Source organism: Poecilia latipinna, unplaced genomic scaffold (genome assembly GCF_001443285.1).
Source record: "Poecilia latipinna isolate Pla-1442-1.1 unplaced genomic scaffold, P_latipinna-1.0 Scaffold170, whole genome shotgun sequence".
Lineage (NCBI taxonomy): Eukaryota > Metazoa > Chordata > Actinopteri > Cyprinodontiformes > Poeciliidae > Poecilia > Poecilia latipinna.
In genome coordinates, this window is record NW_015112786.1 from 404091 (window position 1) to 418542 (window position 14452).

Sequence of the window (14452 nt, forward strand, 5' to 3'; positions counted from 1 at the left end):
GCCACGCCCCCTCCCTCAGTGGCCACAGCTGGCCTCAAGGTTGGGAACTGAACCTAACATGGCCTACACCAGCAACGCCCCACCAACATGGACATTCAAGACCATGTAGAGTGTGTGTAAAAATGTAACTATAACTTTAAAAACAATTTCTTTATGCCACAATTTTGCAGCCCCATTGTTTTTCTTAATATAATAGCAGCACATCTTAATAACAGCAGAGAACTAAGAATACAGACTCTGACTCAGCGGGGTAACTGGAAATGAATGGGAGATGAAAACTGTTTGGAGATCCAGTGAAGTTTCTGGAAGCCAGCAGTGAAGGGCCAGCAGAGAGGAAACAACAGCAGGAGACTCCTCTGAGCCGCTGCGACCGTCACCTGGAAGGCATTTAATGGCCTTACTTTATTTACTCATGCACATTTGTTTAACTAACAGAGCTGAAAACAAAATATTTGAAGAGATGAATGCAGGAATATGCAGCCAAAGATGATATCTCTGTCATGTTCCGTGTTTCTGTGTGTTTATTTTTGAGTTTCTGTGTAGTCCTGTGAGTCTGTCTCTGTGTCTTCCCTGTTGATTGCTCCCAGCTGTATCCCGTTCCCTGATTACCTTCCCTGTGTATTTAACCCCACCTGTTGTCTTTGTCTGTGTCGGATCCTCGTCGTGTGTATTGTCGTTGTCTATGTCTAATGTAGTCGGCACTCTCCAGTGGAACTGGCAAGTCCTGGTTTGTGCTGGTTCCTGTTTAGTCTGTTTTCCAGTAGAACTGTTTAAGTCCTGGTTTTCGACGCTCTTGTTTGATGCTGTCAGTTGCTACCGGTTGTTAGCTGCGTGCTAGTTGTTCCTGCCGTGCTGCCTGACTTGGACTCTATGAGTTATCTTCATCATTAAATTCATCTTCACCATAACCTGGGTTCTCTGTGTCATCTCCTCACCACCACCAACCACACATTTCATGACAATCTCGGCTTTTACTCCTAAACTACAGGATCCTTCAACACCCAACATTTCCCAAAGTATTTGGCAAAATTGTGTTATGCTTGATAAATGATGGCACTTTACCTGAGAGTTTCATTATAAATTGTATTGAGATTTGAGTGTTCGCCGAGGCAATCTATGAAACTATTTTTTGAAGAGCCTGGGAGTAGAAAACACATTGATTCCTGCGTACAACGCTGGTTATTTAGTGAAGCAATCTTTGGTATGGAACACATTATACTGGTGACTTCAGCGGTGATGTGCTAGATCTAAACAGAAACATAAAAATAGATAATTATGTGAAAATGTGACTGCATGTAGCATTAGGGTAAAGCATTTCTTCAATCATAGAGAATTTATAGGAGTTGGTGTGAAATAAAAGTCATAGTTGGATTCACTGAAAGTGTTTTACGTTTGTGCTCAGGCCTGAAATAACTACACCTTGGGTTGCAATCTGAATGTTATAGAAATAGACTAAAACTTGTATTTTTTATTTCTTTTCATTTTTAAATCAGGTTATTTTTTAGCTATGTTTCTTCATGTGTTAAATTGGTAAACTTCTGCAAAAGACTTATTTTCCAGACTTCTATAAAATGCTTTCCTGTGAACTGATGAATTTACATCAGAATGTTTCCACCTCATAAGAGGTGAACATACATGTTTTCTTTTTCCTTGAGATTTACCACTGCTTTTGTTTAGGTCTGTTCAAAAATGTCTTTTTAGAAGGGGAGGAAGCCGGAGTTTCTTCTCTTCTGATACGAAACCTCAGGTATTGGAATTGGATTTGTTGATACTGATTCAAAACAGAAAAACAGCTGAATTTACTTAAAATGTTTCTTTATTTAAACACAGACGTAGATGCACTGAACAACAGATGCATTTGATAACGCTCCATCAGTACAACACGCTTAAAAACACCAATAACTTCACAAATTTGGCCAAACATGTAAAAACAATTTTGATTTGTTCACTCAGTTCAATTAGGCATATAAGAGCCAATGCAAAATGAACTGCAACAAAACTTTCAAATGGTTCAGAAAGTGCAATTAGGAATTCAAAGCATAATGTAAAATAAATTATAAAGCATGAGGCACTCAGAGCACAAAGCATAAAGTTAGACTCAATAGATCTGCCCTTGTGGATTGGATTCATTGTCACTGACAGCCTATCTAGATTTTATTTTTTTAAAACAGCAACTTATACAGATATTAGTATCAGATCGGTGCGTCTCGAACACAGAGAGATCTTACGTGGTCATGTTTACAACATGCTAATTCAATGTACAAAGTCTGAAGTCCATAACCTTCCTGCTGAAAGGCAACAGAGCTAACTGTTACCTGATCCAAAAAGTGCTTGAGAAAAAAATACCTGAATGAGTTTTTATTAACCGTCTATTATGATTCCTCTCATTTTACCACTGATTCCTCTTCTTATTTATTGATCGCTTCTTTGTGCCATTTCCTTGGACAGAAGTACAAACTCCCATTGAGTAGATTTGATAGACTCTGATAGAAGTCAGGAGTCCATCAAGAAGGTTTTGCTTAACAGAGTCAAAGTGAGGAATGACCTTTGAAAGCTTGGATGCCCTCCAATGATTTTATCTGTTTTTTTTTGTTTTTTTTTTTTCTTTAAGTAAAGCTCTTTAAGTAAATTCCAGTTTTCCTCCAAACATATTGAACATATCCTAAGTGTCAGTAATTTTGAAGCATTAACATTCCAATTCTGAACGTAATCCAAAGTGTAGAAGCTCCAGATTAGTGAAAGCCTGTGCACAAAAACACTTTGGGAGTCCAAACCTCTATTGTTGAGACATGTGACTAACTCTCAGACTGAGGTGGAAGAACTGCCTGGGTGCAAATACAAGCTGATCAATAAAGGAGTTTTTTCCTGGTTGGTTGTTGCAGCTCTGGTGACAAAAGATGGCAGAACAAGATTATATCTAAATCTGGGCTTCACCGTCTTGTCTAAGAGGTATTAGAACTCTTAGGCTGTGGGGAAACTGTAGGTTTCTGTGAGACTTATGAACTCTTTATCTTTATTCAGGTTAGACAATAATTTGAAAGTTCATTGCCTTGTCATAAAACTTCCTCTTTTACAGAGTTGTTTATAATGTAGAAATGTTATTTTTAGTCTTTCTTAACCTTCATATTTGTTTGCGTGTTTCTTAGTTCAGTTGATAACTAATGAATAGAAATGAGTTTAATTAATATGTAATTCTTGACTGGATTAACTCTAGTTGATTACGCTAATAATCTTTAAATGAAGTGCAATGATCTTTGATTGATCCCAAATAAATCCAAATCCTGAAGAATACACAAAAAAAGTCAGTCGTTGTGGCTTTGACCTAAAAAGATGAAAATGACTGTAAGCCTCCCAGAGTGATTGAAATCTATACCAGCTACATGTGTGTATGAGTGTGTACCTGCATTCGTGCACTCTCCACAAGTCCACGCAGGTAAACGGGGCTTTACAGTGGTACTTTTTGCAGGAGTCTGATGAACATCCGACGGAGAGCCCTTGCACGCTGACCTGGGAAACCCCGTCCCGTGGCTGGCTGTCTAGTGGCATGTAACGGCCGTTGAGGCGTAGATCCCTGATGCAGCCTGCAGAAGGAGGAACCAAAGTGGAGGACTCAGAGGAACAGGGAAATGCTGCTGTAGGAATTCATCTACCCAAACATAAAATTAAATAGAGTTTAGCTTGAAAGTCCATGTTACTGATAGATTAAAGAACTGGTTTATTTTTTCATTCACCAAAAAGGTTCTGCAGAGTGCCAACATGTTTTACGTCAGTTGCTGAATAATGGGGGACGGAGGGGAAAAGCACTAAGAGGATTAAAGTCAATGATTTCCATGCATATGGGATATACCATTATGTGTTCCATAGTGCTTTGTTATCTACACTAATTAAAAGTTCTTCTGGTGCAGTCACCTGCTAAACTTATCAAAGTGGAGTGTGATCACTGGCTGTTAGACACTGAAAATATCCGTTTGGAGCAAACCGCTAAACTCCTGCTCACCTATAGCAAAAGTCTGCCAGCAACGCCGTATCTATTAAAACCATAGTGGAGGAACCTTCACTCCAATCAGCAATTAAAATAAACACATCCTTTGTGATCAAGCTACCAGTCAGTGATTGAACGGAACGCAGCAGGAGCTGAAGCTGAACCAGGTACAGAAGGAATAAAGTGCTTAATGCTTGATATGCACTTCTGTGAACTTTTGAGCCGACCTCCAGCTGAACCCAAAACTAAACTAACCCACAGCTCGTCAGTTCAGTGACATTTCTAGCCAATTTAGAATTGTCCACTTGTTCGCTGCAGTGAAGGAAGCTATGTTAGCAGTGCTGCAGTTTGGATCTCATAGCTGCCATTTATTAACCATCATAGTGGTGTTGGAGTGTTTCGTTGTGGTTTGGTTTCAGAGATAAAGTTCAGACTGCTGAGTACCCAGCGATGGCTACTTCCTTGTCGTAGGAGGCTATATCCATTCTGAAGCCAGCTACAGTTCGGATAGGCCGGTTTGTGACTCAGCAATCGGTGCGGGCAAATGAGAAAGAGACTACTCACTTATGTTCTCTTTGGAGGGGTTAGTGACTAGCATCCTTAGGCTGGTCACTCACTGAATTTGTTTTCTTATCTGTTGGCAATTAGCACGGATAAGCTAGTGTTAGCATTGAATTTGCTAGCATTACCGTTGGCCAGGAAGCTACTAGCATGCCTAAAGGCCATTTACCCTCGACTCATACTTTTATCTTTAAAGGAAACTTTATCAAGATAGTTGACATACACTGTCTGTAAGAATCATACATTAGATTTATTGACATGTGAGTTTACTGACATCCAATGTGACACCAAGTATAAAGATACTATACTATGCCGAGCTGAAGTTGGCTTCTGACTGAGGTTTCCAATTCAGCAGATAGCTAAAGGGTGATTCCACCTAATTTTTTCTCCTCCTAAGCAGAATTAGTAGGTAATCTAATGTGTGACTAACCGTGTGCTAGCCTCTAGCTTCTCCAAAGCTAACGCAAGGCAGTAACCTCCTTCTCTGTTGCCAGCACCGGCCATCACTAAACCCGGATATCTCTAGTTTCTAGCTGTAATAACTGAAGCTGTGTGCTGACTCTAGATTGTTCCTCTTTAGGTCCAAATATAATAACTTCAGTTTTGCTTCTGGAGTGTTCTGGAGAAAATTATTGATTTGTTCTAAGCATTTGTTCAGGGCACTGTTGGGTTCAGAGTCACCTGGCAACATCGTAATGCAGAGCTGTATATCATCTGCATAGTTATGGTAGCTAATCTTATTCCCTGATATAACCTGAGCTAGTGGGAGCATATTGAATAAGAGACACCCTAGGATTGAACCTTGGTGTGCCCTGCATGTGGCTTCTGTCCTCTATGAAAAGTTAAGTTGAATCAAAGAAATTCCAGTTTTGTCTTTTTTGTAAGATTCCAACCAATTGAGTACTTGATAGGAGAGTCAAAGTCTTTAGTTTTACTCTTGTAGAAATCAGTGGAAATTTGGTAATTAGGTCATATGGCTTCCTATCAGGATGGGAAACCAACAGCTTTTACACTGTCAGATTTAAAAATGGTACACAGATGCGCAGGAGCTGTAAAAATAACTATATTACATATAATACAACAATTAAAACATGTAGGACAAAACAGTAGAGTAAAATAAAATAAAGTGGATGATATTCATTACAACAAGTCAAAGGAAGAGAGTAAAAGCATATTTTTAATTAGACTTCACAACAGTGAGTGAAAGTGTCTGTCTATCGTGCAATTACAAAGCATCCCACTGTTTTGGAGCTGCAGCGCTTTATCACCTCTGAGTCTGCATCACGTCTTTGGAACATATAAAAATATCTGGTGCACTAACCTGAACAATAGAGATTGTACATATGGGTGCAACAATTTAAATGAATAAAAAAGAGCACAGATATTAAAATATTTATAACAAATAAAAGCACCTTGGAAAATAAATTAGAAACAAACTGGAAGGAGGCGGAGGAGATAAGTCAGAATTTGTGTGCACGAAGCATTTTGTACCAGTTGGAAGTGAGAAATGGAAGACTGACTGACTCCAAAAAGAAGTGGGTTACAGTAATCCAGAAAGAAGGCTCTAAAAGAATGAATTATTGTTCAGCGTTTCATTTCCACACAACAGACTTTCTTCCAAAGCAAGTTCAAGAGAAAAATAAAAAATATATATTTCACCCATGAAATTTAGATCAGAGATGCATTCCAAATTCAATCAGCCAAATTTGTGTCATGTGATGTCAGGAAGAAAGTGTTGATATATGGGCTCTTTCTGGTTTCATTAAGCCTAAACAGCATGACTTCAGTGTTTTTTTCTCATTAAGATTCAGTAAATGAAGAGCCCTTCGTCTGAGGTCAACGAGGCAATCAGGGAGAGGCTAGACAGAGGATCCAGCCATGCACCTCAGAGGAAATAAACTTGGGTGTAACATACTTAAAACATGAAAGGAAATGTTATGCTTCTGAAAATAGCTCCAACCTGGAAGGAGGAGAGAAAAAACAGAGGCCCAGAAATGGATCTTTATGATACTCCATAGGGACAGAGATAAACTGTTCTTGTCAGCATCATGTTGCTGACAAGAAAACTACAACCACTGCAGAGCGTCTGCTGTCAACCAGACCTTTCCTAGCTAAAGGAGATAGCTAATCTCCTTTAGCTATGTTTCCATCCAATTGTTATGCAAATTTTGAGAAAACTTTTAAAATAAAAAGTTTTTCCATCTACTGGATCAGAAGGAATCAACCAAGCTATGCAAACCATGACTTCATCAGGTGTTGACGTAATAAACAAGATGCAGGCGCTGCAAAGTAGCAAATATCTATGAAAAATGGAGAGAGCCGTCCCCTTCAAGCTAGAGGTTTGTACTTAGACATTTCTCAGAGCTTCGTGCCTCTGGTAAGACACAGACCCACCAGTAGATGGGAGCGTTCCACCACTCCTATCCCAGCCCAGAGTGCCTCTCTCTGGCCACTGCAGGCTGACAGTCCTCCACTCCCTGCTGGAGGTTTGGGTTGGGAAAGTTCTCTACGTTAAAACTTATTCAGTAAACATGTTTCCATCTTTCTTTTAATGCATTAACTCTTTTTGGGGAAAAAAAATGTTTGCGAAATTGAAGACAGCTTTTCAAATTTTGCCATTTCCATCAAACTCTAATGTAAAACTTCAAAATGCACATAAAGAAACACGTTTACTTTCCTGAGCTCACAGCATGCTTGCAAAAATAAACATTATAAATGTCAGACCTGCAGGTGGGAAGTAGAGGTAAAAACAGATTTTCTTATTTTCTTCTTACAGGATTTTAAGTAATAACCGTCCAAACAAGAAATAAATGTTTTAAATATTTCACTCTCCTTGATACAAGAGTTTCATTTCTGAAATAAGTGACAAAAAATATTGAACTTTTTCAAATGTTTTGAGATGTACTTAAAATGTAATTCTCAGTTTGAACTTGTGCTGTGCTCCACACTGTCCAGTTGTGTGGTAAACATGCTACACCGAAACGATTAGGCCAGAACTGACTGAAACAACCCCCGGCTTATATGTGTTTAATGTGCATAATGAGGACAGTATTTTCTACTTTAAATCGATCAACATGTGTTTTGTTTATTGCACAGAAGCTCCATGGCGTGTTATTAGGTATAAATCAATGTGTCTGAGGACATATTTCCAGTATTTCTGTTTTTAATCTCCTATCTGCCAACTTATTGTATTTAGTAAACATTTCTTTCCCTAGCTACCACATTTTAGAGAAAGATATTCACAAAAGTAAATCCAAACAAATGTGCACATATTCAGTCCCTCATTCCCTGCCACAATCTATCAGTCTTGCCTCTGTTGAAAAGAAATGCTTTAAAAAGCCATTTAATAAACTCATGCATTGTCTTTTATTGCCTGAGGCGCAGCTGTCTAAATGTCTTACTGTCTAACTCCGGGGAGCTCTCAGGCTCTCTTTCACTCTGTGCCTGCATCTTTTATTTCTGACCTTTTTCTTTATCAATTATCAAACAGTAACTCTTTTTCCAAACCAAAAAATATTGTTTCCTTAGACACATAAGTGCTGAAAGAGAGAACAACTTTTTTTTCTTGCCTTTTGTGTGTGTTTTAAACTCCAATGTTTGAAAGGTTTTTAAATATCTTCTTGCATTCACCCCTTACACTTTTTATTTAACCTTGATTTAACCAGGTCAGTTATTAAGAACAAATTATTACTTACAGTAATGACCTGGCGTATGAAGATGACCTTTTGTGTCGTTTAACTGTTTTAAGGTCTCCACCTGCCTGTTCAAGACATTATGCATGACCCGATTTAATGTAAAAATATATGTCAAGCCATCTGGGAATGGATGTCAAAGCTGCACTGCAGGTGTTTGATAGGCGATGACAGGAGCCTCTGTTTGCTGGCTGCTAGGATGGTGAAATAAGAAAAGAAGTCCTGAATTTTTTTATTTAAATAAAAAACAGACATAAATCTGAACTACTTTCATATCTGTAAAGAGATGAGATTTGCAGAGGATGCACAGGAATTAGAATAATTAATGAGCACAAAGAATCATTCATGGTAACATTGTACAGTTGAAACCACAAGTTTACATACACTGAATAAAAAGACATATTTTTCTCCCCACTGTCTGAAGTTATATCGGATCAAACTTCTCCTGTTTTATGTCATTTAGAATCAGCAAAATTATTTCTCTTTGCTAAATTCCACAATAATGTGAAAAATATGTCAGATTTGTTTATTAATGTCTTTAAAATCAGAGGTTTACTTACATTTCCTCAGTATTTGGTAGCTTTGCCTTTCACTGTATGACTTGGTATCGCTATCGGCCAATATTAGTTGTAAAATTTAAATAGGACATTGGCCATTCCGTCAAAATAACTCACTGATGTAAAAGGTGCTGTTTTTATATGACAAACCAGTGACAATGATGCCTGTAGCACAGAACTACATCAAATGTGCTCTGTTTGAATGTTGTCATTGTCTTAAAGAGAGCAAATGTCATGAATAAATTTGACATTAAACATAAAGCAAGTTGAAAGTGTTTCATCATTTTCAGCATCTTTTTAGCATTTGCATTTGGTAAGTTGACAAAGATAATGCAGTATTTTATTTCCACAATAGAGAAGCTATATAGTTTCAGTAAGTATTTACAGGGGAAAAAAAAATATTGGTGCTGGTATCGGTTATCAGCCAAATGAGTTTTAGTATATCGGCATATTGGATATCAATCACAAATCTAATATCGTTTGTCCCCAGTCATCAGTTTTGGGTTTTCTCTCCACAAGCTTCTCACCGTAGTTTGCTGAAGTTCTGGCTCATTGATGGTGACAGAACTGATGGGACAGAGTCAGGAAGACCTTTAACCTGCCCACAGATTCTCTATTGGACACCTGGGCTTTATGATGGCCAGGCCAAAACATTGACTTTGTTGTCCTTAAGCCACTTTGTAACCGTTGTGGCAGTACGTTGAGGGTCATTTTACATTTGGAAGGCCAGTTTGCCTCTGAACTGTAACTTCCTGGGTGAAAACTTTAAATGCTGAGTCCAAAAATGAAGGTCTTTATCCCTGTGTGAATTTAAAATCTGTCTTTTTAATGTTTCTTTCAGCCCAGGCCCACACAGGGCACGTTTCATCCAACTTTTTTCATCTTTTGTAAATCTGTAAAGCTAACTTTTAAAGTAGCTGAAACATTTTTTTTCATACAAGTTCAGTGAGTATAAATCTGTTTGTGAAGCAGTGTACTGCCTTCAGCTGGTCACTAATCTGAGCGTTGTTGTGGAGCGAGCAGCCAGCTCTGGGGAAACACGCCATCCAGATCGTTTGAATGAATTAGCCATTAAAGTGTCATATCAATCATTCATTAACGCTCAGAAATGTCACAATCCCACCCTGATGAGGCTGCATATGAATAGATAAAAGAATCTATTTTCAGTGGCGCCTGTTGGATAAAAAAACCTTCTTAACCCATCTCATACGCACTCAATGGCAAAACAACGCTTTTTACTTTTACTGTGACACATCAAACATGTCACATCATATTTAAAGCTTTACTCCGTTTCAAACTTCAAGTGGTGAATGTAGGAAAGATGGCCTGCCAAATTTATTTGGAATGCGGTTGCATTCCTTGATTTCTGTTTAAGTGTTGGCTGTCACCTGAGATGCTTTGCTACGTCTGTTATTTGCACCATGAAAGAAAAGTTCCCGACCTTTTTCCTTTTTGACTCATTTATTTACAGTGTTTAGGATAAAGGTTTACTTATTCCATGCTTTGAAGTGACAGCGGCGACAGCAGTTCAAACCAGTTATAATCGAGCGGTAGACCTCATAAGACGGGATGAATAGACAGATAAATAAAGTCCAAACTCATTATTGTGTTTCACAGACGAGCAGAGCTGGATTCATAACAAGAATCAGAAGGACAGATCTGAACTTCAATCAATTGTTCTACACCGGCCTGAATGATTCCTGTGGCTTTTCAAAAACACAAAAACAAAACCAAAAAAATCCCATCCAAACAGTGGAGATGAAATATGAAATATCAAAGGAACAGAAATGGAATCTTTCAACCCGGGTGTTACCTCGCTGATTCTCATTCACATTTTTAACAGATCAAAACAAGATGGGGATCTATAACATAAGTTAAAAACATATTTGCCCCCGTAGTGAGTGCTTCCGTTTTTACTTTTTAACTCTAAAATGTTTCAGTATCAAATTTCATACCAGACAAAGTCAACTTGAGTAAAACAAAATGCAGTTTTGAAGTTATAATTTCCTTTAAGGTTGGAAAATACCAACCAAACCAACGTGGTGCTGTGTCCAAAAATGATTTTCCCCCACATTTAATCATCAATTAAGTATAATTACCCACAATTTCCTGGTTCAATTTCCTGATTACTGCCTGACCTGTGGAATCAAGAATCAATTTAAATAGAAACTGAAGTAGGCCCGAAAGTCACCAGTAGAAAGACAAAAATGAATCCAAATGCAGATCAGTGACTCATTCCTGAGGAAACACAAGAATTCAGAACAACATGTAAAGTACTGGTCTTAGTCTCCTATTAAATATTTGTTTCATATTCTGAAAGATTTACATTTAAAAACAACAAAAAAAGAAAAATCTGTAAGGGTGTGACGGCTTTTTCATGTCCCTTTATTACTATGAAAACTCATGAAATAGAAAGAGAAAAAAAACACATCAACACTTCTTCCTTCCTGTACACTGAGCCATCATTCCAGGTGTGACTTCCACTCCTGTGGTATCACCTGCAAATTTATTGGTCAGGTGCTTTTCATGTGTCAAAGCATGGTCATGTGTTATAAGTGTGAAAGACAAATGTGTTTCCCAGTGCTAAAAAAGAAAAAAACAGCTCAACTACGCCTGAGGTATTTTGCATAGATGAGCAGATGTGCAACTCTGGAGGAGGGGAGTGAATACCAATTGCACTCTGCACCTTTCAGACTCGATGAAGATGAGAAAAAAAAGGGAACGCCATGTGTCACTTTCCTTTCACTTCACGATATTCACGGCGGTGTTGGTTAATAACACGATATCCTAACAAAATACACTGAGGGGTTTAGGCTGCAATGTGAAAAGACGTGAAAAAGTTAAAAGGGTGTGTTGACTTTGAATGAGCTTTATAAATATGACTGTAGACTTTAAACAGACATGAGACATTGTGTTATGGTCAGAGGTAACAGACATGCTGGTTATGTTTCAATCAAATTGTCATGCAAACTTTCAAAAAGTCTCAACAAAGAAAATGCAAATTAAGCGTGTTTCTGCTCTTTGGAGTGAATCAACCAGGCTATGCATAGCATAATTTCATCAGACAATAATGTTATGCATGGCTGCAATAAACTAGCATGGAGAAAGATAAAGAGAGGTTTTTAGGAATGTGATGCTATCGGATATGTTGTAGTTGTTCTGTCCTGTCAGCTAGCATCGGTGATGTCACCTGCTGTCCGCATCAAAGACAGGAAAGACACAGTTAATCAGTAGTGTGAGGTAAACGTTTGTTACCACAGAACTTATCTGGATGATGTGCGTCTATCTTACGGAGGCGTTTCACTGCCAGAGCCGGAAATAAATCCAGGAGCAGCATCTCGTTATAACCAGAAAATCTTGTTACAATGAGACGCAAACCGCGTTAAAACAAGAACGTTTTTCATTAGAATAAGTAAAACCTGTTTTATATTACATTTTAAAAAGAAACCTTTCCATTAAAACAAGTTGAGTTTGATATCTCACTATAAAGTTTCAAAGTTTCTTGTTTTAACGGGATATAACTTTACGTTCCTCTGACTAATTATGACTTGTAAAAAGGCGTAAAGAGGCGCACTGTGACTCTCCTCCTGGTTATTCTGGACCACATCAAAAAATCCCAAGAGGTGTTGCTCTTCTGCTGTTTCTTACTTAAAGGAGATGATATTTTGGTTTTATTGAGACATAAGTTTTTAAATCTTGTTGCAGCGAGAAGGTTTTCTTGTTTTAAAATGATGCTGCGCCGGCATTTATTTCCAAGCTCTGGCAGATAAACTCTTTTTAGTCCATTAGCGCTTTTTCAGAAAAACCAAAAACCAACTCTAGCGAGCGCGACAACTTTTGTTTTTCAAAACAGAGGAAGTTTTTTCACATTTTGTCATTCCCATCAACCTTTTCAACAGTGATAATTCAGACAAATGTTAAGAACAAACATGGTTGTGGTGTGACAGGATGAAGTTACAGACAGACTTGACAATGCCTCAGAAAGGGAACCAACACAGAGACGTTTTGGAGTTTCTAAAGATTACAATGTACAAAATCATTCTGGACCTTTGATCTTAAAACCTGCAGAATACACACCAAGTTGCACGCCGTTTTTACCCACCTTGAAAGCTCTTGTTGCTTTCCGAGGGGAAGGAGTTCGCCAGCATCACGGCGGTCGGGTCGATGATGATTTCTCGGCTTCTACTCTGCGATCCCGTCACCTCCCGCTTCCCTCCGCCGCCATCCAGCCGCAGCGTCATCTCGTTGTCATGTCTGTCCAAGGAGACCTCGTGCCACTCGCCGTTGTCAAGGCGATAGCTGGGTAGGGTCAGGTTATACTCTCCGTCCCCAAGGTTGTAGAAAGTGCAAAGAAGGCCCTGAAAGACCTGCAAAAGCGAACAAAAGGAAAAGCTGGAGTTTGTAAAACAGTTTGTATATAAAGCAGCAGTAAAATGCTGAGCCTCACAAGCAACATGAATTATTCAGACGTTATTAAAGATGTTCCAGGAACAGAAAATGAATACTCTTGCTTTAATAGATCAACAACAACACAAACAAAGCAAGTAAATAGATTCTATGGCTCATTCAGGAAATGATTACATTACCAATCATCACACTGATTATTCGGAGTAAGAGAAACCTTGTTGCATGAGGACAATTATGTCTACAGCACTAGAGAAAGAAGGGCCAATGCCTGCTGCTCTAGTCTGCAAAACTGAACTTAGTTTGGATTCTTTCAGAAAACCACAGTCACCAGAGACCTGATACAGCACAGGGAAAATGGTATTTTATGTTTTATACAGATTTCACTTGTTTCTCTGCCGTAGGTACATTTAACAGTATATTCATGTGATTGATTGACAGCATTAAGACCCGCCTCCTGGCTCTGATTGTTTGTTTTTCACCTGGAGCATGTCTTCAGACGACAATAGTAGCTCAGGGAGGAGGAGATCGATCTGTTCACAGTTTATCTGCCTAATACCATACATTCATGACATGGTAGACATATTTTTAATAACAGTTACATAGTGTGGTTTTAAGTCATATATATTTTTTAAATATATATTTTTTAAACTTATTTCTCAATTAAGTAAGTTTTAATTGACTTACATAAAATGTTCAGACGTTTTGTGGAAGAGTTAAGGTCAGCAGTCATGATTAAACAACTAGGAAGAGTCCCGGATGGACTGAGATGGGATTCATGGGAGCGTTCCAGAGCTAAACCCATGCTAAGGGGCTCAATAGGTTTTCACAGCATGGTTACAATCTTTCATTAAATGAGAACAAGAACAAAAACAGCGTTTTCTGCCCTGCAGCGATGCTGACAGCATCATCATGCAGTTGAGTCATGTATCCCGGTGACTCTCAGCGGTATGAATTTATGAGCAAAATAACATATCTATCGAAGAAAAGGAAACAAAAGTCATCCATGATGCCTCAGTTGTCAAATTTTTATCAACAAGTAAAGCGCTTTAAAAAGCCGCCTGATTTATTTTGGAATTACTTCTCTCCCACCGATGATTCTGAAAGAACCACAAGTTTATGTGAACACAAAAACAATGTGTTGTTTTCAATGTTGGTGATGTCTCACATTCCACACATTTACACCATATGAGACTTTCTATGAGACTCACCCAGAATCACATGGACTGTCCATCCATCCATCCATCCATCCATCC

At 38.4% G+C, this 14452-nt stretch overlaps 1 protein-coding gene across 2 annotated transcripts in view; it reads right to left on the minus strand.

Annotated features, from left to right (window-relative positions):
* Positions 1 to 14452, minus strand: part of LOC106946002 (neural-cadherin-like) — a 123548-nt gene that overhangs the window by 50018 nt on the left and 59078 nt on the right. For both annotated transcript variants that reach the window (XR_001424668.1, XM_015030045.1), the window contains exons 9-10: positions 12895 to 13159; positions 3401 to 3581 (exon numbers count right to left, since the gene is read on the minus strand). Coding sequence is in view for 1 of the 2 variants with exons in the window: in XM_015030045.1 (XP_014885531.1) it covers positions 3401 to 3581; positions 12895 to 13159 (446 nt within the window). In the remaining variant the exon portion in view is untranslated. The remainder of the gene's footprint in view (positions 1 to 3400; positions 3582 to 12894; positions 13160 to 14452) is intronic.